The sequence below is a fragment of the Larimichthys crocea genome, chromosome XVI (genome assembly GCF_000972845.2).
Source record: "Larimichthys crocea isolate SSNF chromosome XVI, L_crocea_2.0, whole genome shotgun sequence".
NCBI classification, from domain to species: domain Eukaryota; kingdom Metazoa; phylum Chordata; class Actinopteri; family Sciaenidae; genus Larimichthys; species Larimichthys crocea.
This window is the reverse complement of record NC_040026.1, coordinates 19,936,753-19,962,100: the sequence shown is the minus strand read 5'-3', so window position 1 is coordinate 19,962,100 and position 25,348 is coordinate 19,936,753. Positions and strand designations below refer to the sequence as shown.

Genomic DNA, 25,348 nt, shown 5'->3' with positions numbered 1-25,348 from the left:
CAGATCACTCTCAAGGTGCTTTCTATAGGTTGGATGTGTATTATTCTAAAATGTCCACTAGATGGTGGACAGTAGCCACATTTATGCAGAATATAACTAGACTATCCAGTGTATAAATTGCAGGAATTTATAAAATACACATCAGAAATATCATGTTAATAAAGCTAGTTCTGTGTGTTCGGCCAGTCTACAGAGTGATCGAAGGCTTATTTGTAGCTGCTCTGTGACCAGAAACCTTTCTGTAATACACACTGAGAGCTCCAATTTATTATTTAGCCGACATATATAACATGTCAAGACTCACAGTCATTTATAGTCAACGCTTCAAGTAAAGATGAATCATTTAGTCGTTAATAACTTCTGTTGTTAGTGCTCAGATCTTCTTAATGCAATAAAAGAAGTAATAATTACAGAAGCATGTATACATTTGATGAGTGAAGCCAAAAATACTATTTTTGTTCCAGATATCTTGTTTTTCTGAGTAATTATCCAGATAACTCAGTAAAACTGACTGCTAATTGTTTAATCTCTCTAAAACAAGTAAATATAGATTTTCTTATATTTATGTATATTTTTAACAAGTTTAACAAGACACAACTTGCGAAAAATAATAAAAAAGACAAGTAAACAAATGAAAAAGGACATATTTCATCCCATTTTATTTATATATGACTAGTAGTCGGAAATACCGCCCCCTCTGTCCGACTGGCAGAATTCTCGTCCAATGACAAGCCACGTCCTGCGGTGATTGATCCGTCACTCGACCAATGAGCGTCGGCATTGCCGCTCTCGGGCGGTGAATGCACGTACGGCTGATTTGCAACCCGCCGAAGCAACAGCGGAGAAGGAGGAAAAATGTCGTTGGCGTCGACGAGGACCGTTCTAGGATCAGTGTCTTTTTAAGAGAAACCAGACGGCGAACACGGTGAGTGGGACAGCCCGTCACTACTAGTTGCAACCCAAAAGGGGTTAGCGGGTTAAATTTGGGTCCGTCCCGTCCAAGAACCGACACCTTCCCGTCACAGTTTAGCCCGCTTTGTGTGCCGCTTCGGGCCTAGTTACCAGAAAAAAAACCTAGCAACGGCCGCCATGATGTATGTTAGTGACGATAAACAGTGTTGTTGCTTTTTACGTTGTTTAAAAAGACAGCATATATCACCAGTACGTCAATTAATCAACAACAATTAATCATTGTTAATAAAACGGCAGATAGGAAGAGATTAAACTTGTTTATTTTGTGTTTTGTTTTAATTTACGAAAGTTTGTACGTTAGAGATGGAGCGCGACTCCAACCGTTTAATCACGCACGCACGCCACGCGTGACGTCATTCTTTAACCGTTAACTAGTTGATGAGTTTAGTTTGTCGTCCTGACCAATCAGAGCGCGTCTCTGGTCAAAACGATGCAGGCCTGATGATTGTTGACACTAAAAAAAATCACAAATGTGACTTTATAAGTTGGTTATTGAGCTTTTATTCGAGCTGTAACACGTCACTTCGCTTTGTTTTGTATTCACACGCTCTCCTTCTCTTTTTAAAAATACAAGCAGCTGTTGTCCCCACATCTCTAGGACCTAACTATCCCATCAAAAGCTTTATTTAATTAAAGGCTTGCAACTGTTTTTGCGTCTTGTAGTTCAATACTAGTACTAGCACAATATTTACTGCTGCTGATTTGTACATGCATGCAAGTCTGCATACAGTATGCAGTGCAGAGATTAAAAGATTTTTATTTAACTTTTTAACTGCCCAAAACACAAAAACAAAGATATGATTAATTTCATTATTATATTTGAAGTATATATACTCAATGATGATGGTTTAATCATTTTATATTGGTGTTTACCTATTTTTTGGGGCCCTTGGAATTGTCCTAACCTTTCCCCTCTATACGGTGCCTCTGAATACAAGTAAAAAATATGACAGATATGTGTCCTAGTCCTTGACATACAAACCCACACTTGTGTAGCTCAGTGCCTTTTTTTCCACTATCTCATGCACAGCTGTGTAGTACTCATCTTCCATTATAGGCTCTTTAACACCAGCTGCCTGTAAAAAAAAATTAATAATAATAATACATTTTATTTCATAGGCGCCTTTCTGTCACTCAAGGACACCTAACAATAAATAAAAGTAGACAGCAAATAACAAAAACAAACAAAAAAGTATCAAATTACAAGAATACAGCATTAAAAACAGGTTTAAAAAGGACAAAGCAATTTTAAACAGGTGGGTTTTAAGTGCGGGCCTGAATTGTGAGAGTGAGTTGATGTTCCTTATGACGGAGGGGTAAAGAGGTCCAGAGCTGATGGTGGTGAGACGGGCGGAGGGGACAGTCGGGTGAATGGAGGAGGAAGATCTGAGGGAGCAGCAACATGGAGAAGATCTGAGAGATACGGTGCTGCGAGGTTATGGATGGCTTTCAATGTAAGCAAAAGGATTTTGTAATTGATGCGGGAATTGACACAGGAGCCAGTGGAGCTGTTGCAGGACAGGAGTGATGTGATGGATGGAAGGGGTTCTGGTGACGATGCGGGCAGCTGGATTCTGGACCAGTTTGAGCTTGTGGAGTGATATAAATAGCAAATATTTATTGTTAAAATGAGCAAATTTAAAGGTCCAGTGTGTAAAATTTAGGACGCTGCGTAAGTGTGTGTTCATTAGTGTATAATCACCTGGAAATAAGAATTGTTAGAATTTAGAATGAGACGTTTATTTCCACTGATGCCGTAGTTTTGCTTCCACAGAGTCCGCTTTGTTGTTTCTACAGTAACATCAAACACTAGTTGCATCGAGGGGTTAGAGGCTAAATTTGGTCCGTCCCGTCCAGAACCGACACCTTCCCGCTACAGATTTGCCAATGCTGTGTGCCCGCGATGACTACAACACTAGAAACCATGAAACCCTACACGCTGGTCCTTTAATTTTCCGTACAATAATCGTGTTTGTTTGAAACTCTCTGAAATTACTGAAATATATCAAATATGCGAACAGATGTCAGATTTTCAGACACTCTACCTTTTGCTGTTTTGGACTCTCTGGAGACATTAGCAGCTCTGACAGCTGTTATGAGCCAGCTCATGTCTGTCCCAGTCTACTGCCAGTAAAGTGAATTTTCCCCACATAAACATGAATTTCACCGTAACTATCCGGAGACAAAAATGAGGTTGAATGCATTTTTTATTTTACCCTAAATCACTCATTTATTGCCAAAGCATCTACTGTACTTTTACGTTTCCACCAGCTTCATGTTGGCATAGTTCAGCGTCTGTCTTTCAAATGATTTCAAATGTTTAGACGGTCAGTCACAGAGTAAACAAACCTTTTTACTAACCATGATCTTTTTTTTTTGTCTTTCAGAATGAATCGTATGCTGGGATGCTGCCATGAACGTTCATAAGCTTCATGAAACCGTAGAAAGAAAGTGAAACGTGTTGACAGTTTCACCTTGAGTCAGTTTACATTCACCTTTTGTCAGGTCAGCTTTAACCATAACCGCTTAAGAACAGAGGAGTATACTGTAACACTACATGGGCCTCTAAGGTAACCTGATCTGATAATTAAACTTCCTCCCTCAGCCAGATAGGTAGAATTTCAGTCAAGACATGGACCCATCTACTAGGGTTGTGGGTCTGGATGCTCAGGGGAACATGGTTTTCACGGTAGTAAAACCAGTCATGGGCATCTTTCAGGTGTCTTCAGAGCAAACGGGTAGTGTTGCACAAGGGGGAATGGGGCTGCAGGGTTTATCTGAAAACACGTTGATGCTCCCTCAAGCGCAAAGTCAGGCTCCGTTAGACCAGAATCAGGTGGAAATGCACAACATGCAACCTCATATTCAGGCCCAGATGCAAATCCCTGCCCCAGTCCAGACTGAGGATGTGTCGCAGAACCAGGAACTGCCACCGAACCCAAGCACAAACGCACAGTCGAGTACCCACATGCCTTTCGCCGAGGTGTCGTCACTCCTGGACCCCAACATGAAAGGATCTAAAGCTCGTGAGTGGCCATTCGTTTATCAAACTATGTAAGGTTTGTATCCCGATGTTGCTGTGTTGATTCACCTCCACCTGTCTTACTTTAGGAAAGTACTTCATCTCCTATGATGAAATCAAACGGCGCCTACAGGCTCCGGAGAAGATGTCCCTGCGATCCTTGGCAGCCTACACTCGGGTCAGCCGAGGCCCGGCCAGCAAGAAAACCCTTCTGGAGTCACTGAATGTACTCGGGCTCACTCCAAGCACAACTACCTCTGTGTCCTCCTCGTTCTCCAAACTCACTGAAGGTGACAGAGACGTTTGTTTACGTGGAGTTTAAATTTGATGAAATGGAAAAGAAGCGCAAGACATTAAACTATGTTTTTATTTGTGTATGTGCTTAGGCGACACCGGAGCTTTGTGTGACGATATGAGGGACTTCGCTCATGACTACATCGACTACAGCAACATGGCGAAACAGCTCATCCCCGAGATGAATACAGTTCAACACTGGTCCAAGATTATTGAAACTAAGTATGTGTCCTTGTTGTACCACGTTGTTCAAGCTTGTTTTCTTGAACAGAACAATAACGCTCCTTTTCTCCCAGGAACCATCTTGAGGATATGAGAAAATGTTTCAAGGACCCGGTCAACAGCGGCGCGTTTGACAACGTCACTCACGGCCTCGGTCTGGGAATGTTGGACGTCGCAATGGACATGGTCGTCATGGTGATCGAACAGCAGATTCGGATCCTGTCTGGCGCGGCGGCATCAGACCCGACCGACACCGGCCCACCAATGCGGCGTATCCGCAGGCGCCACCGCAAAACCCGCTCAACTGACAACGACAAGTCTCACAAGGTGTCGGGAGGGGTCAACGAGCAAGGGAAGGTCATTTCGAAAAACAAGGGGCGAGGCAAAGCCAAGAAGAAGTTAAGGCAGGACGCTGGAGCTGCAGAGCCGGCGGAAACCCACGCAGAGCAAGGCAAGCCAGACGACGTGGAGAGCAACGTCCTTACCCTGGTTTCTGTAGGATATGAAACTGTTTCCAGTGGTCTCAATGTAACCGGGACCGTTTGACGCTTGACACGAGAAGTCTAAAGAACCAATGATGGTTCCATTCAAAGGGATATTCAGCAACGGGACACAGACTCTGCACAAGTTGAGCTGGGTTGACCTCCTGTGACGGAGATCACAGCTGTGGCGAGCTCAGCTTCAACCTATGAAGCATGTTTCCCAAAATGTCAATTAAAGTATTACTTTAAGTGAATCCTCCGTTTCTATAATAGCAGGTTTTGTATGTATGTAGTCCAATCTATATATTATTTTTTTATGCTGTGTTTTCAGTGAACAAACCCCACTGATGTATGTATAGATGTAAACGCTGTCACAGCCCATCATGTAGAACCGATAATATCAGAGATCTGTATTCTATTTTTTGCTGGTGGTACGATGTCTCCTGTTGTATTTATTGTTTAGATTTCCAGGTGAACCTCTGTCATTCTGTACTCGATTGTTGTTTTTACTGGAAGTGTTGGGTAAAATATAAAGATTTAATTTTCATAACTCCTTTTGTTATCTGTCGTTGTCTCGCATGATCGATGTTTTTAAATGGAGCAAGATGTGTCCAAACGATCGTTGAGTAAAAATTATTGTAGCATTTGTTTAATTGCAGAGCTCAAGACAGTTTACTTCACCGTCCGTCAGGAAAGTCTGTAAGTCGCAGAGAGCTGAGGCCGAGCAGCCTGAGGACACCAGGGGGAAACCAGGAAACATTTTCCGATCCAGTTTCACCAAAATCAGGTAGAAAAGTTGCATGATGTTGTGAGAATGATATTTATATTGATGATAGTGACACTGGTCGTGATAGGGTCACATTTATATGGTAAGATATTCAGATGTAGTGGAGACATCAGGTTTAGGACTGCCTTATAATAACACCCACCTGTCTGTGTTGTTGTTTTGGATTCTCTAGAAGGAGAAAGGCATCGTGGAAGATTGTAGCGTGGTAAGAATATACTGAGTCATCCAAGTGCTAATGCTTTAACTGCATATACCGACACACAGACACGTGAGGAGGGAGAGAACAGCATTAGTGAGGATTTGCTCTGTATTAACCCTGAGAGGGCACAGAGAGCCAGCTGGAGTGTAACGAAGACAAGACAACAGTTTTATTTAGCAAAAAAAAACAAGACGATGAGTAGAGAGTGCAGCAGTGGGAATAAAGTGAGAGGTAGTTTAGGTTGGAGTCGGTTTCCTCAATGCAACAGCTAATGACTCCAAATGCTGGCACCAAGAGAAAAGGAGAATAAAAGTGCATGAAGATGGCGACCTGAGAAAATCCAGAGACAGCAGGACGGAGCAGAATGGGACACCCTAATGTGGCACTCGTGTACACTTACACACATTCCCACTGGGATAAACGCAGGACCAGTCGACTGCAACCCTACACACCAAACGGTGAGCAGAACAGAACCGTGACTGGTGATGATTTGTAGAGTAGGCGTGGGACCTTTTTTCTATCGACTTTGACATTTAATGAGGTTGCAGCTGCACGTTTTTGTTCCACTAATGCTTCACGTTCACACGTAGGACCTGTTGCTACAGCTAGACTTTAAATGTGTTGTCCAACCATGAAGCTTAATGAGACAAGTTAGGGGTTAACTGTCCTGTTTGAGACAGAGAGCGCTGCAACTGGCTTTAAAAAAGTTGTTTTGTGTTTTTTCGTGGCCACGGTAATTTGTCTCTTGTGCTAGAAAGTAGAGGGTGAGGGGAGGTGGTTGCAATCAGCAACTACAACCACAATTCGAGCGAGTTTCAAGATTTGGGTCACTGATTTTCTTGAATTTGTTGTAAATATGCTAAACATTCAAAATAAATACAATATGCCTCCACATGCTCGTGTCTTCAATCACTAATACTAATCAGCATGTGTCACAAGTTAACTGAAGCACCACTTCTGTTGGCGACTGGAGGGTTTTTATTTGCACAGAGCAGCTGGGACTAGCTGACCAGGAAAGTCCTATTTACTAATGAAGTGTCCTTGACTGAAGCACCTGCTGTGAAGCTGATCAGGTCAGCCGTGTGAAATTACTGTGGGCAGCAGCTCCCGTGAAGCCCTCCAGCTGTAAATGTGTTTTAATTCACCCCCATGAGAGTTGGAAATTTAGTCTGGATGGAAGTTTTTTGGATTTTAATTATGAGCAGTCTGTCGATTGGTCAGTTTAATATTTTTGTCCAATACTTTATGACCAAATACTAACTAAGGGGCTTATAGGCGTGCAAAGGTGAAGAGATGGTGGAGTTATTGGCAGCCATGTAGCAGCACCCTGGGAGCAGTTTAGGGATTTAGTATCTTATTCAAGGGCACCTGAGCAGTAGCCAGGAGGTGAACTGGCACTTCTTCAACCACCAGTCCATGCTCCATGCTGTGCTCCGTGCAGGACTTCAATCAGCCGCTCACTACTTTGTAGAAATATAAAGTGCACCTTTGTACACGTAGTCAAATTATTTTCAGGATTCTGTACTCATGTTCGACTCCCAGTGCTGCTTTTATGGTTTTGTGATAAGCCCTGCTTCTTTCTCGCCCAGCTGTAATGACATTCATATTTCCATTACCTGCTGCCCTTTTTATTTGCGCCTCATTTCATGGCTCTCGATGTGTCTTCATTTCCTTCCCGCAGACAACCTGAACAACGCGTTAGGCGCTATCAGAGTCCTCGGCTTGGAGCTGATTGAGGACGAACTCAGACCACATCTGAACACGGTGCTGATCAACATTAGGGAGAGGAGTGAGTCCATTTACACTCTTTTACAAGTTGGAATTAGGCTCTGCTACCCACTCGAGCCTCAGCTGTGAAACTAACTGCTAGGTAACGATGATTAAATATATCACAATGAGTTCTTTCAGGGTTGTAATTCCAAAATGCAGACAGTCTCGCTGCCACGTGCAATTTACATATTTATGTGTTTCCACGCGAGCAGCACCTCGAGACGTCGTGCCTCTCACTCCTAGAGGCAGCTAAATCATCACAGCTCTCCATTTTTCAACATTAAAACCTGCAGCAATGAGGGATGAGGGATGAGGGATGGGGAGCTGGGGTGTCGAGAGGCTGAGAAGGGATCAGGTGCATGACAGTGTAAGTCCTCGGTAGACGTTAAGCTGTATTTGTGTCTCCTCGCAAGGGAGTGACTGCGGGATAGAGAGGCAGAGGAGGTAAAGGGTCAAACAGATCATGTGGAAAGTCAAGCATCTGTTTAATGACTGTAGGAACAAATCATATTGATTAGGAAAAAAATACAGCTGCCACAACTTGATGCAACGTCATCTTTCAGGACAAACTTTCTCATGTGTTGTGTTTACATGTGTAATTCCACTTGTGTCCAGACAAAGGTGCTCCTGAGCAGGTGGTGATCAGTGGGATCCTGCCAATTCTGGCGCTTTCTCTGAGACACAGAGGACCTCTCACAGTGCTGACGGCACAACTAGTGGCTGAACTCGCCAAAGAATGTAAGTTATTTTTTATTTTTTATTAATGCAGTATGTGAGATCACTCGTGTGTTGCAGTTCACTGAGTTGTTGCTGTTGTTTCCTGTCAGCTGTGGTGTGTAAAGGTTTTGGTGACGCAGGTTTGGTTACGGCTCTGCTGTCTGTGCTGACCAGTACAGACCGAGTGCTGCTCTTTTACACTATAAGGGCCATCTCTCGCATGTCTTACGACAGCTGTAAGTAAAGAAAACCAACATAATCATCAAAACATGTGTTTAAAGTCAGTGTAAAGCCAGAATAAATGTGCGTTTAAGTGTGTCAGACCAAAGAAGAAAGTCTTATTAACCATCCAGCCAAATTTGAATGGTTAAAAATATCGACACGTTTATGAAATTAGGTGTCAAAATCAGGTAAAAAATGTATTCTCAGCTCCAGGACTGCGGGGGCGTGTCCGTTGTATGTGCTGAAGCCACGCCCACTTGCGGGAGCAGTCAAGCAGCATTTTTGAAGTGGCTGAAACGTGTCGGATGAGTTCAGAAACTGACATGACTAACTTTAAAACACTCCGAGCTGAGATGAATTCATCTCTATCTCTCTGTTCGGGGTGGCCTCAGCGTGTCATCGAGCCACCCTTTAAGGACCGCCCACAAAATCCTGAGACTGAAAACTGGTGAAAAACTGTTTGATCTAACTTTTTTCACGTGTTTTCAGCAACTATTATCCAACATATTTAACGTATTTTGAAAGAAATCTCAGAAATTGTAATTGTAAAGCTTGTGTACTTTAGATCATCCCCATTTGTTTCCGTCCCGTGTAGCTTCAGTGCGGTTTATTCTAATAACATATTTAACTCTAAAACAATTATTTTCTGTGCCTCTGTTGCCTTCAGCCAAGCTGCAAGAACTGCTACTACGCCAAGGTGCAGTTCCCCGTCTTGTTGCCATTTTGCTCCGCTCCCCCGATGAGGAGGCCCTCGAGGAGGTGTGCCTTCAGGCCCTCTGTAACCTCAGCGGCATGGGAGTGGCAGAGGAGGCTGGCATGGTCTGGGAGAGAGGTGTGTCTGTGAGGCCGGGGGAGTCTGTTTTTCACGGCGTCTCTCCTCACACCTGTGCTTTCGCCTCGTCGGTGACTTTGGTGTGCGTGTCCCAGTGGGCGCCGGGTCAATACGCAGTGAACATCGAGGCTTTCCAGCGCTGCTCCTCGTCTTTCTGGAACCTTCATGGGAACAAACGGACGGCGCGTTGGTTCCCGTTCTCCAACTTGGCGAACTCGAACTTGTACAAGGTGATCAAGTTCTCTACGAGGAATATTCCCCGGACCAAAAGTCTAAGGACTCGCATGTTCCACACTTTCCTCTGACATGGCACCATAAATCCTGTAAACTGAGATGGGATTACCACAACCTCCCTAATTACACCGCTTAATTATAATTGGTACACACCAGAACATCAGGGGAATGTTTACACACCATAAATCTGGACAAATGCTTCCAAATGTCTTGTCTATCCCGGTTGACTTTTATCTTTAGCAAATCATAAAAAAAGGACTGTTTGTTCTGAAAAGCTGACTTTTTTTTACGATCACCTGTTTATTTCCAACACAGCAACACAGTAACACAGCCATTACAGGATCTGCTGCTACGTAGTACTGTGTGTTCTTCTGCAGTAATTAGATCAAGAACAATAACAAAGAAGCAAAAAAAAAAAAAATCAATCAAGAGTTTGTATCTAAACATGAAATCATGAATCACACTATGTTGTCTTTGCTGTTTTTTTTCTTTCTTTAATATTTAATTATTTTCTACAGAGCAGGCGTACAGCTTAATTATGGCTCACACACACACACACACACACACACTTACTTTAAATAATAAAACACCTGAACTTATAAATGTATGTATGGAAACCATGAAAATATTATCTTTCAGGGCTTTTGAGACTTTATTTTGAAAGGATAAGTGACGTGCAGCGAAGGGACACCGCGGTAAGGACTGAGTCTTCGTACCAGGTGAGTTACCAGGACGACTCGAGATACTCTTTAACAATCTTTTTGTGATAACTCGTTTATGTTTTCTTAATTAATGCACACATAATGATTAATTGTGGAACTATTTTCTTTAAAAACAAGCAGCCATACTGATATGAGTTAGTAGGGTCAACACAGGTGTTTTCGATGATACTAATTAAGGTTGCCATAATTGGCATCATTGGTAACACCTGTGTTGTCGTTCAATCAGGATTCCCTACGTCGTGACTCTGGTCTTTTAAAAACCCTCAGAAGACAGCAGCTTCGAGGACACATGACGCCTCATGGAAGTTTTCTTAATTTGGGTTTTAGGCTGCAGGGAAAACGACCGTGGAAGATGCAAGAATAAAAACTGTAGCCTGTAACTGTAACTGAGTCTACGACTACAAAATGTTACTCTGTCACTTCAGCAGGATGAAAACTCACCGTAGTGGTTTGACAGACTTGTTAGGAGCTGGACCAACATGATACACGCTAAGGTTTAACACTAGATGGCATGCATGTGCTTTGCAGAAACCTTTTGTAGTCTTTGTACAGTGCAATGATTAAAGAAAAAGGCCAGTTTGTGACTTTGCGTGTGACAGTCTGAATCTAATAACGACAAGCTGCCTGAGTACTGCGCATCTCAGAGGATATCCTCAGATATTTCCATAGATCTAATTGGTTTACTTTCCTCTGCTGATATGAGAGAGGTCTGTGATACTAAGTTCAAACTGAGCGCCTGCCCTTTTAAACGTATATCTGTTTAAATAAAAACGCCAACACAAAGATAGACACGAGTGTATCTCACACTCATTTCTCTTCCTCTAATTACCTCTCTTATTGGTTCCATTCAGCTCCAGGCGTCCGAACGCAGGGCCACGTCCACTAATCAATCCTAACTTTATTACTCTGGGAGACACTTAAATATTTGATGTGATAGAGATGAGGCTTTAGAATTATTTACAGGTAGACAAGAGGCACACACACACCTATTCTTGAACTTGATTGTCCTCTAGTGGATAATTAGTCCGTTGTGTACTTGTTAAAGTGGAACAAAAACATATTTGCATAAGAAAACGGCCATATAGACAGTTTAACGTCCATCAATATCTCATTACGTGAGATAATTGGTGCATTAGTGGCTGTGTAAATGAGACTAGAATGAGAATAACGTTTTTCTGGGATGGCCAACTCCCAGAATAAAAAGACATTTAGCTGGTTTATTCTTGTGAGTGAGGATCCAGAAACTGAAACCAAAGGTGGGAAGCTCAAACCTGTTAAAACCTGACCTGAAAGGTCGGGTCAGAGAGGATTTTATCTGCTGTCAGCAGCGGTGTCTTCACTATCCGGGCAGTGAATCCTGTCAACATGCTGCTTTTTAAAAGGACTTTGGCCAGTAACAATGTGCACATGATTGAATTATACTAAAAGATGTCGGGTTCTGTTATTTAAACAAAACTGTATATTGCATAAAAGTTTTCATATGGGTCCAACCCCAGTTTGTGCCTCATGTATTGAAATTCAAGTCTGATTTTCTGAATAAATACCAATCTTTGAGAAATCTTAAAAAAAGGTAGTTTCAAAGACATTTGCCGATGTTCTGGAGGAATTTCCAGAATCCTAAAAGACTCTTTTTAACCGTCTGTCTGAAAATATTCCATCTGGTACATGATAAAACATTTTTTAAATAAATGTATTATGCAAAACACAGAGTCAGAGCTATGTGGATAAATTTGGTAGCACCTGTTGAGCTACCTTTAACAGATGCAGTGGGCACGTGATTGGCTGAAAGGTAAGCAGTGGGGGAGATGACTGGTGACTGCTCCGCTGTCATGGAAGATGATATTTTAAAAAAAGTGACATGACAGATCACGTCTGAAATGAAATTTAAAAAATGAAGAGCGGCGGCACTGTGTCACCTCACAGCGAGAAGGTACCTGGTTCAAATCCCCGTGTCTGTGTGGGTTCTCTGTCTTTCGCAGGTTGATTGTTGACTCTGAATTGTTGCGTGAATGGTTGTTTGTCATGTGTCAGCCCTGTGATTAACGAGTGATTTATCCAGGGTGTGTGCTCTTGGGATTGGCTCCCCGCGACCCTCATAAGTAACTGGTTTATTTAAATCCATTCAACAACTTTGGACTTCCATATTGTGTCATAGTTCTGCTCCTTTTTTCTGTTTGGTTTTGTTGTCTGTGGTTTTCCCGTCTTATTTCTTCTACCTCGGTGTGTGTGTGTGTGGCACAGGTTCGTTGCGGGCTGTGCTGGTCTCAGTAACAAGGTATACCTGTCTCTCATCCAGCAATCACTTGTCCTATTAAAGCCCGGTCAAACCACCACTCCTGGGCCGGATTACCTGTCCGTAACGTGCTACGGCTTAAGCTGTTGTACTGATTTACCACTGTCAGCCTTCCGACCTGTTTCTGAGTGACCTTTCTATCGTTTCTGACGTTGAGACTCATTCAGGTTCTTCCTGTGTATCCTCTGATCTCCTTGCCCTGCTTCACCGGACAGCCAAGCAAGCCACCACCACCTCCTTTTTTGTGTTAATGAACTCCTTTAAGACTCTACTGGCCTCCTGAAAACATGGCACAGTATTAAAAAGCTACTATGACTTCTTGCCACAGTGCTATCCAGAAAATATGCCTCATTTTGTTGCTTCAGTCTTCGCACAAACACGCGAAGCGTCAGACACATGAAGCGTTTTAATCAATAGCTCCACTTCCACTCTGTAATAGGAGACGCGGGAAGCCTGCATATATTACTTTTAATATAAGACTTATTAATAATGCATGATGAACTTTGCATTATATGCCCTCAAACCCAGATAACGTGGCTGAAGACTATTTTATTGCTTGTCTTTGCAAATGAGTCACTTAAACTTTAATCCTCTTGTTGTTTTTCTGCAGAAACAACTCCCGTGTAATTGCATTAGGATTTCACGGCGCTGAGATTCTAATTACCGCTTTCGTCATTTCTCTATTGTGGCCTCCGTTATTCTAAGCCCGTGGCTTCTTTCGGCGATAGACAAAAACGACGATGCACCTCGCTGACTTCACAACTCACGGTTTCTCATTGGACGCACAAACAAACCACATTACTACCACGGCAAACACAGAGACACAGATAGGATGTCATGCCGAGACTCATCAAAACACAACATCTGCATAGAGACGCAACATCTGCACACACAAACAAACAGAGCATGCACGGAGGAGGAGGAGGAGGAGGAGGAGGGTGGGGGTTTCATTTTACCAGACAGTGGATGCAATCACTCTGAGAGGCTCCTTCCTCGAGGGTCTTTGCGTCTTGGCTCTAAAATATTGATCGTCAAGCAAGACAAGATGATGGACCCCTGATTCTCTACCTCTCTGACAACCCTGCCGCCTTTGCAACTGACCAAATTCTCACCTATGGACCTCTTTGACAGGTTCGATGGCAACTCTCATCAGCAGAGATTCGGGATTAGCATTAACCAATCGATGCTTCTTGTCAAGTGCAAGTGAGTTTTTGGACAGATTCGCTCGACTGTTATTGCGGGCCTTTTTTTTTCTTTCCTGCTGGGGACCGGGGTGGCCTCGACCTTTTTTTATTTAATTTTTTTTGGGAGAAGAGCTTGAGAGAAGTGTTCGAACTTTAAAACCAGGCGGACGTCAACAGCCCGTCTCGTGGGTCCATTAAGAAGGAAAACTACACTGTCTTTCATGTCATCTACATCATTTTTCACACTGACACAAGCCGATATAAACACTGCTCATTTCATTCAATTTAGCTGCCTGCCACTTGACAGATCCTTAAACGACACTGACAAGTGCTTTACTTGACCAGGGACCAAACATTTGTGGAACACTGGTGAATAATTTTAAAGAAAAGTGAGCAAATGTTGAAGCTACGGCGTACTGACAGGATTCAAAGATATGTCATCCTAGTATGAAAGATATTATATATGATGGCATGAGGAAATTGTTCCCCCCCTTTTTTATTAAGCGAAAGATTCCCACCTTCAATCAGCCTTCCTCACCAACAAGAGACTGATTTCTGACTGACAAGACATTTGGACATTTGTCAGAGAATCTGCATGAATAATATGTGTTGGAAACCTGTCGCCATCAGCTGTGACTTCTGTGTAGGTGGAGCAAAAATGGCAATATTCATGCATGTAAAAAAATGCATGGTCTATTTCCATGAAGCTTTGGCAAGAGTTCAATAAGATACACGCTGTACCTTTCTTATGGTGGATTTTTATGTACGCTTTCCCACCCTGTCAAAGTTTGGACCGATGATACCTCCACCTGCCTTCCTCGAGCCAATCACTCCCTGGGTGGTGTTCTTAAAATATCGTTGCCACTCTGTCTTGCAGACATGCTACCACGACTTCCAGGATGTCCGACTGAAAATTTCCATCATCCACCAGCATCTAAACTCCAAGGGGAACTCATCCTATCGGCTATTTTATGGGCTTACGTTTGATGAAGATCCTCAATAAAGATCACATCAAACACTGCTAAATCAGCCTCCCTATTAAACTTTTCATTGTAGAAACATCTGTGACTTAATAAGTAAAAGTGTGGTTTCTTTTCATTTCAACATTTGAAGCTTTTTTTGCAGAGTTTCAGGAGCAGGACCTCACACCTCCAACCAACATTCCTCTGTCCGCTCTGTAGGGTTCTGAGGGGTGTCCGTCATGCCCGGATTGTTGTGGAGAAATTGCTGAAGTCAAAAGTCAATGCTGAGGTCAGAAAGGAAGAAAGTGTTCAGGAGCCTCTGATGTCTTATGCTGTATTATTTATTGACTCTTGATCAAGGAGAATTAGAGACACTCTCAAAGTTCATCAGAAGTGCCTGAGTTGGTCTCACATTCTGCCGAACTCTGGTGCTGGTGGATCGACTTTAAACCCAAAGATCACACCACAAATACCATACACCCAGAATTAGTCAAAGAGAATGTTTTTATCCATGGAGGTGTTATTGTCAACATATTCTAGTCTAGAGACACTGTCTGTTTACACAGATTGGTCAACGGCCGCTATCTATTATGACTAGGAAGACCACAACAGGTCTCTTCGACCCTGGCCACCACAGTGTTGAGATATGGTGCCACCTACTGTTCCCTAAACAAAGCCAAACAATTAATACTGCTGAGGACCTCAAGGCCCACATGTTACCTAAGGATAGAAAATTCCACAACACCAGGGTCCTGCAGCAGCTTCCCCAAAACGCTGCAACAGACCCAAGAAATACAAGACTCCAAGCTTCACCCACAATCTTTCCTTTTTGTTTAGGAATCATTTAACATATCTTAATGTTGTGGTTCTTGCTACAAAACCAGATGAACTCACCACATTTCTTGAATAGCATCATGATTACATCTGTGAGTCGCTCTGTGAGTCTGTGATTGCTAACGACGCTAAAAGCTCGATGAAGAACTCGAACATCATGTTGTTGCTGCTGCTCGCTGCCGTGACGACTTCTGTCACTGTGTTTTTCATGAAAATCTTCGACCATCATAAAGAATGTTTCCCTAAAGAGACAAGTTGTCAGTAAAGCCACAACAAAAGTAAAGATCAGAGGTGGTGATGTATTTTTTGCCTTTTAAACATGACAAATAGCAAAATGACTTATATAAAACTTATAAGAAGCAATGCTTCACCAAAAGTTGATGTTTTATTACTTTTTTCTGCATTGGAAATATCTCTATGAAAACAGAGTAACCAATAACTATTTGTTTTTGGTATTTTATAGTAGATTCGTCCTTTTTATTTCCGCACGTGGAGCCACGCAGATGCCAACATTTTAACCACAAATTTTCTCACAATCATGGAAATGAAATTTCATCCAGTCTCAGCTAATACACCTGTGGTTGGCCTCGTCACAATATGACACTGTACCAGGTTATGATAAGCAGATGTTAAAGATGTTTAAGAGCCCACCACATCCAAGACAGCTTAATTTTTACTCTGGGATGTCAGAGAGCTGAATGGTCGGTTCAAACGCCGGCTCCGTCACTTCTATTTCTGTACCGACATCACAAGCGAACGCGGCACAGATGTAGCTCTCTCCTGCTGCTCTGAGCGACAGAATAAGGCTAGTACTGGAACAGGCAACAACAACCACGACCAAAACACTGAGGCTGTACTTCAGGCGTGTGTGTGCATGTAAATGTGTGTGTGCATGTAAATGTGTGTGTGCATGTAAAAGTGTGTGTGCATCTAAGTGTGTGTAGTCGAGGGTTGGTGGGAGAGGAGACCATCTGTCCTGGCCTATTATGTCCATCACAGGAGGGCCTTGCACACACATACACACACATACAACCTCCATAGAGTTTGCAGCTCGTGGACGGTGTCAGAAAGGACAGCGCACGGCTAGCTGTTGACTTTTGTTTTCCCGCTCTGCGTTTTGTTTAATGGCTGCTTCGAGGGAATATTGCATCTTGACATTATCAGCAGGGGGAAAGCGGGAACATGGCGAAGGGGACGGAGGGAAGGGCAGAGCGGCGGCGCGCGGAGATGACACGGCAGATGGTTGATTGGAGATTATCGCCGTGGGAGGAAACACCGGGAAGCCAATTAAGGGGAGGGGACGGTGACGCGCAGACGGCGGGAGAACCAATCAGAATTCTTCATAATTTGATTGTTTCAGACTTTTTTGGGGGGAGTGTAAATCTTGAGAATGATTATTGTCCAAAAATAAACCGATGAGGTAAAAAAAAAAGGACAAACTGAATCACAGAGCTGCGATATAAAACAAAAAATGAGACAGTTTATTTATACATCACGATGTTTGTTCATTTTCCAGACACGCGGCGTAGAAATAGTCGTGTAGTTTTGATCTGAATGTGATGTTTGTGCACGTTTTATTAGCCACAAAAAACCTGTGGAGTTGTGCAGTGAGCTCCGAGCTGCAGACTGCAGACAGTTTTTAAGAGTTGATTATGTCTGAGACCTCTGGGACGTTCTCTTTTTAATCAGCGATAAAATGACAGGAACGAGCTTCGGAGTCTGTGTGTGTGTGTGGGAAAAGACGGCGAGGGCGGCTGGCGAGAGCAAAACAAGAAAAGGGACAGTAACAGACTGAAAGACAAAGATAGAGGCAGAATGTGAGATGAGTCACAAGGCAAATAGAAAAGAAAGAGACGAGAGCAGCGAGACGGGAATGAAAATAGAGAGTCGAACTTTCTCTTCAACCTCGCCCGGTTTGTCTTTCATCCTTCATTCCTGTGTCTGCTTCAGTAAAAAAAAGTCTCGACTCTGCTTCCCTCAGCCTGACGGCACACAGAACATTATGTCGCTGTCATCCTGCTGAATAGAGATGAATTAGTGAGCGTGGCTATCACTTTGTTTCAAAATGACTGCAGCTCCCCTGACAGGCCTTAAACGTGGACAACTCTATCTCTCTTCCTCAGGTGGTTCGGTGTAAAATTTGATCAGAAACTAGAGGCTCCTAAACACACCAAACAAACTTTCTTTCAAGCCCGACGAAGAGAGAGCGTAATCGAGTTGTAAAAGCAAGAGGTCTGAAGCGAGCCAATTAGTCTCAACATGGAGGAAATAGGACTTGTCAGTGAACGTGTGAAGGGCAGACGGAGACGGCGAGAGACGGGCTTATGCTAATGTGTGTCTCAGTGCTGCTCCTTGTCCTGAATGTGTAAAGGCTTCGAGGACGGCGAACCTCCGAGTGAAAACCATGCGTGACCCCCAGAGAAGCACTTTGCCTGACACTGGGATGATTGACTGCGCTGCTCCTGCTGCTGCTGCTGAGAATATGCTAATTTATTTAACTTTTCAACGGTGCAAGGTTCAAATTTAGCCTGGGCCAAATTGGACAATTAGCTTTGGAAGAGTGGGGTAAAAAAAATAAAAAACAGCACAGGGCATAAACAGAAAAATTAAATACAGAGAATGAATGTAAAATCAGTATTATGCAGATACACAGGTAGGGCAATGAAACAAACACTTCTATTCAGACAGGCTACTTTTACATTATTATATCCACAATAGTGCATTCATGATGTCACATTTAGATATTACACAATTATCGTGACCAAAACGATAACAATTTTATACAATAACAATATTATGGCAATTATTTGGGGCAATTTATTATACAGTGGTCCCTCGTTTATCGTGGGGGACACGTTCTGAAAATAACCCGCAATAAACGAAATCCGCGAAGTAAGTTTTAGAGTTATTATACATGTTTTAGGGCCGTAAAACCCCTAACCACACACTTTTATACACATTTTGTACAGTACTCCCTTAGTCAATTTAGGACGCAGAACACAATGCGTGTTCATACTGTGCAGTACACTTTAAAAAAAAAAGCATGCAAAATTACACTAAAAAAATCCGCAAAATAGCGAGTCCGCGAAAAGTGAACCGTGTTATAGCGAGGGACGACTGTATCCGCGAAAAGTGAACCGTGTTATAGCGAGGGACGACTGTACTAAAAATGTAGGGAGGTGTGGAGAGAGTGAATCATGGATTATTTACATGATACACAATATCATATATCAATATTTCATTTTTTTAATACTAATGTAATAATAAATCCACAATTAAAAGAATCAAACTGCTGTCAGCCACAGAAACAACAAAACAGTCGACAGCATTTTCAGCAGAATGCTGACGCTTACACTTTGTCTTAATTCTTCTACCTCCATACTTAAACTTATTCTTTTTGAGTGCTTAAGTGCATTCACGCTGTCAATCAAGGCAAAACGCAGTACTGTACTGTGAGTACCTGGAAGATGAACTCAGTGATTGTGAAACGCCGGACACTGCTCGCACTCAATGGTACGTAGCAGATGGGGAGGGATCACTGACGTTGTGAAAATTGCGGCCACGGAAGCTGCTGGAGCTGAATGAGTGAATACAACAATGTATATTGTATATAAAGGTAAATTCTACATATGTTTTATATTTATATTTTGGCAAATGTAGGCACTAATGTTGAAAAGCAGTAAAATGCGAGTGCATACTTCAATTGATGCAACAATGCCGGAAATTGGCGAACGGCGCCAAGAAGTACATAGTCTGCACCATTTACTACATATAAGCGTACTAATGGAAGTATCCGAAGTAAGACACAGCTTTTGTGTTGTGTTATGGGCGCCCCAGTAGCTGATACTGGGTTTTGAGTCCTGTCCAGGCCGAGCACTGGTATACCGTTTACCACCACATTTGCTGATTAGCGCTCATGGTTTGAGTATTACAAGTACAGCTGAGGCTGATGGGAACGTTGGCAGTTCTCAAAAAGCCAATGTCTTCGTGACTTGATGGCGCCAGATTAAATATTAATGGATCGCTAACGTTATTACAATTCATCCCGAGCCGAACGTGAATCTCATGACAGATTTCATGGCAATCCATCAAATAGCTGTCAAGGATATTTCACTCAAAATTACAAAGGATCACCAAAGTCAAAGGGATTCGTCCTCCGGGGACCACATGTGTCTGTACGGAGGTTTGTACCAATCCATCTAGTAAATGTTGATAAGAGGAGAATTTAATTTGCTGCTGGTATTAGATGGAAAGTCAAGGGGATCACCAAAATGGTTCAGATTCCTCTGAGCATCGTGGACGTCGGTTGCAGATTTGATTGATTTATCCTGTATCCTCAAACAATGTTAAAGAAGAACCCATCTGTGTTCAAACCTATAATGAAAATACATCTATTAATACATCTTGTACACTCTCAACATGTGACTGACTGACTGGTTGACGCCTGACTGATTGAGGCCAAGCTAAGTGCTGCTCTTCAGCAACCCTCCCCAAGCCTAATTAAGATACTTAGCTGATTACAGACTTGTCTGATTAGGCTGTTCATTATGTCTGCCCAGGGTGAGAGCTTTCGCACCGGCTGGAGATGATCTTTGATATCGCTGAACGACACCGGATGGATACAAGCTTAATGAAGCTTAATGGAGCGCATTTTCAGTCTTTGATCCCTCTTGAAAAACATCATCAACAAGTATAGGTGCCTCTTCCTTGATCACCCTGCAAAGCAACACAGCCGCCACTTCTGAATCTGTTTTTTTCCCCCGCTGTCCCCACCTCCCCATATCTCCCCAGATTGAAAGACAAAGCTGCCAGGCTTCTCTTCCCGTCCTCACCCCTCCTCACCTCTTATTTCTTCTCGTCTCGCCTGATCTGTCAGCGAGTGTCTCCCAGCCATCACTCTGTCTGACAGACGGACTATCTCTGAGTCGTCAGTCACTCCACTGCCTTCCCTGCAGCCGTCATCTCCAGCCCGGCAGGGACACCCCCTGCAACAAAGCCGTCACGCTGCAAACGAAGAGGGGGGCCCCATGTCTCCTGAAACACCGGGGGGAAGCATGAGAGGAATAAATCTACCGAGTAAGGAGGCTCCCCCTCGCATGGGGTCATTAGCATCGCTATCAGTGGTTGTAAAGTGAATTTTAATTGTCAGGATGAGGTTTGACCTTGAATTTGAAGAGTGCATTTCTGCTTTAATTACAACACACTCTGCCCCTTGAACTATGATAGCCAGACGGATGACGTGCCAAAAGTAAAAAACGTGATGCAGTATTCCTCGGGTTAAAGGCGTAGCGAGCAGACGATGCATACATTTGCAGAGCTGATTTTCTTCGAGTCGAAAAAGAGAAGTCCAACACAGATTTGTGCCATGACTTAAAGTACAACTGTAGACAAAGACAAACCCTGAAAGGAAAAGTTCTGCAGAAGAATCTGACTGACACGGACGAGTAACGCACAGGCGCACGTCAGTGACTGGCAGAGACAAGGATTGCCCGTTGCTTTGTGGAAAATGAAATTTCCCTCCGAGCTAATACTTTTTCTGACAGAATTAGACATGATAGGTTGGTGCAGGAGGGACATCAAAGGTCGTCCTGTGATAACAGTGTGGAATTCTGAACAGTTTGCCTTCAAGTCGTAGAGGTAGGAAGTTATGTGCTGCCTCTGTTCAGGAGGTTAATTTACAACACAGATTCCTCTGCGTCCTCCGCTACCTCGAGCATCCTGGGCAGATTGAATAGCCATCGAATACTGAAAATGCAAAGCAGCATTAGACACGGGTTGCATCCCAATTGCTTAACCCACCTCAGGATGTAGTATGAGAGTCTGAAAAGATGTAAAACGAAGTGTATACTTGAAAAGCTGTGAGTGTGTCAGGGCCTATATCATATCTTTCACTCGAAGCTACACTTTGGAGTTTTCTTGTGAACACACAAAAGTTCATTGTCACCAAAATATATGATGTGTATCCAATAGTTAAAAGCTTTCTTTGCATCTTCTTCCTTGCCCACTTGTAGCACTACTAGTTGACGACGAGATAACATTGATATCAATAATATATGTTCAAGGATGTTTTGTCCAACCGGCAACCGCTGTGGCTGTAAAGTCAAGATGTTTCTACAAAACTGCAGTTCTTCAAATGTTCACTTGAGGCTGGCTACAGAACGAGTCAGTCTCCATAAGTCCCCATGTTCAAATGTCCAACTTCACAGCAGAAATAAACATGTTTACAGCCTGGTACGTCTCTAGAGCTAATTTCCTCGTTCACGACAACTGTACCGAGGCACACTCACTCTAAGCTTCACGACGACTCTTCAGAAACCTGTGGGTGACGTCCATATTTAGAGTGTCCATGCAATGCCAAAGTTTTTAACACGTGCTTTGTACAGGGCAACGGTAATTGCAAATACATGACAGGACACAAGCTCCGATCTCCTGCATAAGCTGCACCGGTACTGAATGTTGATGCTGGACATGAATTGTGATGTGCAAAATTAATTTATAAGACACTGGACCAGCTCTCTGTGCTTTATACGTATGTGAAATCTTGATCTGCAAATCACCCATAGTGGTGAAATAAATGTGGTGCAGTAAAAAGGTGCAAGTAGTAGACCTTAAGAATAAAGATGCATGCGTAAACTACAGTATTTCAGTGAATAAGAAGAAACCAAACCAGACAAATTAGATTAAAGCTTATTTTCACATGAATGTAAGTGTATAAAGTGTATCTGGACTTTATTAATCAGTCACATGAATTGTGAGACACTGATGGGGCCTTGACTTAAAGTAGGAAAGTATTTAAAGTCTCCATCTGCTAGTCTATAATTGGTTTGACAGGTGGACCCAGTGAATCAGAGTGACTCATGCAAACAGTAAAAGTTGTACCTCCTATCAGCAACAAAATAAAGAACAGCTTCAAATGAGTTTCTTTAACCGACAACGGAAAGACACAAAGATCCCAAAAGAGCCGATAAAACCTCCCGTTCCTCTTTCCGATAAAGCCGGACCAGCTGTGCTTTCTTTAAAAAAAAAAGACACCTGGATCAGCTTCAATCGCACGAACCATATTTGTATCAAATTGGTTTTCGTGCAGTGTTTTTTTGTCTGTAGGTTGTGACACTCTTGTTGGTGCCCAGTGGGGGATTAAAGGCTGGTGGAGTTTGCCAAATAACATCTTTGGTTACGCCGGCGGTGCGTCCCCCCAGAGGCGACTTCCATTTAGACTGAGGCACTCAGATGGAGACGTGAAGCATGACAGACAGAGGAAAAAGAAACAGTATAAGGGAGGTGTGCGAGTATTTGCATGTGTGAATGTGTTTGTCATTTTCAATATAGATATACCCAGCGTTATCATGGTTAATAATGTGTTGCTATCTTTTTCCTGGTCTCGCTCACTGAATTTCCTCCCTCCCTCCCCAACTCTATGTACTATATTGATGTACTTTCCTTTCTTATGTAATACACTCGTGGAATATGAGAAAGGGAGACAGAGAGAGAACATGAAATGCTAATCATAATGTTGTGCAACCTCTATATGAGGTGTTCTCGCACATGGCTGGAAAGTGATGTAACAAAAAGTAGCTGCATAGTCAGATTCTGAATACATTTGCTCACTCTTTCCATGAATTATGTCTCTTCCCTCTGTATCTCTCGTCAGACGCTCTTTCAACTCAAGCAAACAAAGACAATACACTCGCCGGTCAGAGCTCCAGTTTGTCCTCGGCCAATAGAAGCGGCCCGTCTGACAACAAGTGAACGGGCGAATAAAAATAGCCACGAAACTCGGCAAACACGGATGATAACTGTTCGGTGGTGGTGCGTTGTTTGAAGTGCAAGTGCAGCTTCCAGTCAACACTGCTGCTCACACAAACGAGAAAAGTGACCTTGTTCTGTCTGTGTATCCACAGATGACACTGTTTGTGTGTGTGTGTGCCTGAGTTTTTATATATTCTGTGTATTTCGACAAACTGTTGATCGAATTAAGCTGTGCATCTGTGTGTCGGATGTGCTCGCAAGGGATGTAATAGAACTTAAAAACTCATTATAGCCACCTTATTAGCTGATCATTTTATTATTATATGAACATTACAGTAAATCAGAGTAAATATTGCGTTCAAATACAGGAACCGTCTCATTAAACTCCGTATGAAGCCATAATTATCCATGCACATTGTGAGAATCTTAATTTGTCTTCTCAATTCCAGAGCAGTTTTGTAGCTCAGCAGTGTCCAACCTGTTTTCTGACATTTACCTGACAATGCCAAAATGATGTCGTTTACGACCACGTAAAAGCTGCACGACACCCGGAGATATAGTCCAGCCTGGTTCAGCCTGCACTGTCACAATGAGATGAGCTCACGTGCAACAATTCAGTGATTAGGGTTCACTTGCAAATTATACTAAATACTTTTGCATAATTACGGGATTTTGTATGAGGTTTTCTTACTTCATGAACAAAACTTAAACTTAAACTTAAAACCCGGAAGTTGCAGTTTCACTCACTCGCCATAGACGACGATATCACTGAAAATATATATTTCTGCACTCAAAGCTGCTGTGAAGTGAAACCAATGCATAAAAAACGTTGCTCCGTAGCAAAAACTCAACAGGTTACCTTTAAGTTGACGAGATAGCATTGCTATTGACAATATATGTTCAAGGATGTTTTGTATAACGAGCAACCTCTGTGGCAAAACTGCAGTTCCTCAAACATCCACTTGAGGCTGCCAACAGAACAAGTCAGTTTCCGTAAGTCCCCATGTTAAAAACTTCACAGCAGAAATAAACATGTTTACAGCCTGGTACAAAAAACAGTTTTGGTCTCTATAGCTAATTTCCCCGTTCATGACAACTGTACTGAGGGTTAATTTGTATGTAACTCACCTGTTCAGATTATATTAAGGCTTAAAGTTATGCAGGATTAATAGCGTGGCCAGGTGGGTGCTGTTACAGGTGCCTTGTTTGAGCGCCCAGGTGCCATTCAGCCGACGTCATGTCCACCGTCAGTCAACTTTTGTGTTGATTTTTATTTATGTTTTCTATGGTTCCCACATGCACGGACTTGTGTGTCCATAACGACAGCCATTAGTTATCAACATCTGTCTCCTCGCTGTACCCCTCCACAGATCTCAGACCAGCACCCCTGTGCCAACGTGGCAGGTGTTTTCACGGCGGTCTCGTGTGATCAAGAGGAGAGAACAGCCGTGACGAAATATGAGCAGGAAAAAAAGGATGGCTGTCTGTCCTCGCGAGGCCAACACAGTCCCTTAATCACCTCACACCTATCCTCCATTTCATCCGAGACGCCCCAAACACAGCCAGCCAAAATCTGAAGGTCATTTTTTATCTTCTTCTCTCGTCCTTCTGTGTCCTGTTTCTCCGTCTGTTTCTTCTCATGTCCTTAACTCTCCTTCCATCTTGTTGTCTTCGCTATTTATTACTTATTGACCCTCTCTCCGTCACTCTGTTTCTCTTACCCTCTCTCTCTGTCTCTCTGTATCTCAACATGGAATCTATGAAGACAAATGTGACCCCAAGGATGCATGGTATCTATTTTCCAGCCAAAGTCAATCTGCCACCATGTAACGAGGATAGATCCTCACTCAA

At 42.9% G+C, this 25,348-nt stretch overlaps 2 protein-coding genes across 2 annotated transcripts; both read left to right on the top strand.

Annotated features, from left to right (window-relative positions):
* Window positions 1-776: 776 nt before the first annotated feature.
* On the top strand, window positions 777-5,540 carry si:ch73-127m5.2 (hypothetical protein). The gene is made up of 5 exons (XM_010736481.3): window positions 777-925; window positions 3,360-3,998; window positions 4,084-4,284; window positions 4,381-4,510; window positions 4,585-5,540. The coding sequence occupies exons 2-5, from the start codon at window positions 3,605-3,607 to the stop codon at window positions 5,054-5,056; spliced, it is 1,197 nt and encodes a 398-aa protein (XP_010734783.3). The 5' UTR covers window positions 777-925; window positions 3,360-3,604; the 3' UTR covers window positions 5,057-5,540.
* Window positions 5,541-5,661: 121 nt separating this feature from the next.
* Window positions 5,662-10,140, top strand: si:dkey-21e13.3 (rap1 GTPase-GDP dissociation stimulator 1). Its single transcript, XM_027289690.1, has 6 exons — window positions 5,662-5,779; window positions 6,247-6,436; window positions 7,660-7,767; window positions 8,364-8,486; window positions 8,576-8,701; window positions 9,355-10,140. The coding sequence occupies exons 2-6, from the start codon at window positions 6,343-6,345 to the stop codon at window positions 9,822-9,824; spliced, it is 921 nt and encodes a 306-aa protein (XP_027145491.1). The 5' UTR covers window positions 5,662-5,779; window positions 6,247-6,342; the 3' UTR covers window positions 9,825-10,140.
* Window positions 10,141-25,348: the final 15,208 nt, after the last annotated feature.

What these genes read in the sequence shown, in the direction of transcription:
- si:ch73-127m5.2 (XM_010736481.3), top strand. Translation starts at nt 3,605, where the DNA reads ATGGACCCATCTACTAGGGTTGTGGGTCTGGATGCTCAGGGGAACATG. An exon ending in GTTCTCCAAACTCACTGAAG is followed by an intron (nt 4,285 to 4,380) that starts GTGACAGAGACG and finishes GTATGTGCTTAG; the next exon opens with GCGACACCGGAGCTTTGTGT. An exon ending in TCCAAGATTATTGAAACTAA is followed by an intron (nt 4,511 to 4,584) that starts GTATGTGTCCTT and finishes CTTTTCTCCCAG; the next exon opens with GAACCATCTTGAGGATATGA.
- si:dkey-21e13.3 (XM_027289690.1), top strand. Translation starts at nt 6,343, where the DNA reads ATGGGACACCCTAATGTGGCACTCGTGTACACTTACACACATTCCCAC. An exon ending in GATCAACATTAGGGAGAGGA is followed by an intron (nt 7,768 to 8,363) that starts GTGAGTCCATTT and finishes ACTTGTGTCCAG; the next exon opens with ACAAAGGTGCTCCTGAGCAG. An exon ending in GGCTGAACTCGCCAAAGAAT is followed by an intron (nt 8,487 to 8,575) that starts GTAAGTTATTTT and finishes GTTTCCTGTCAG; the next exon opens with CTGTGGTGTGTAAAGGTTTT.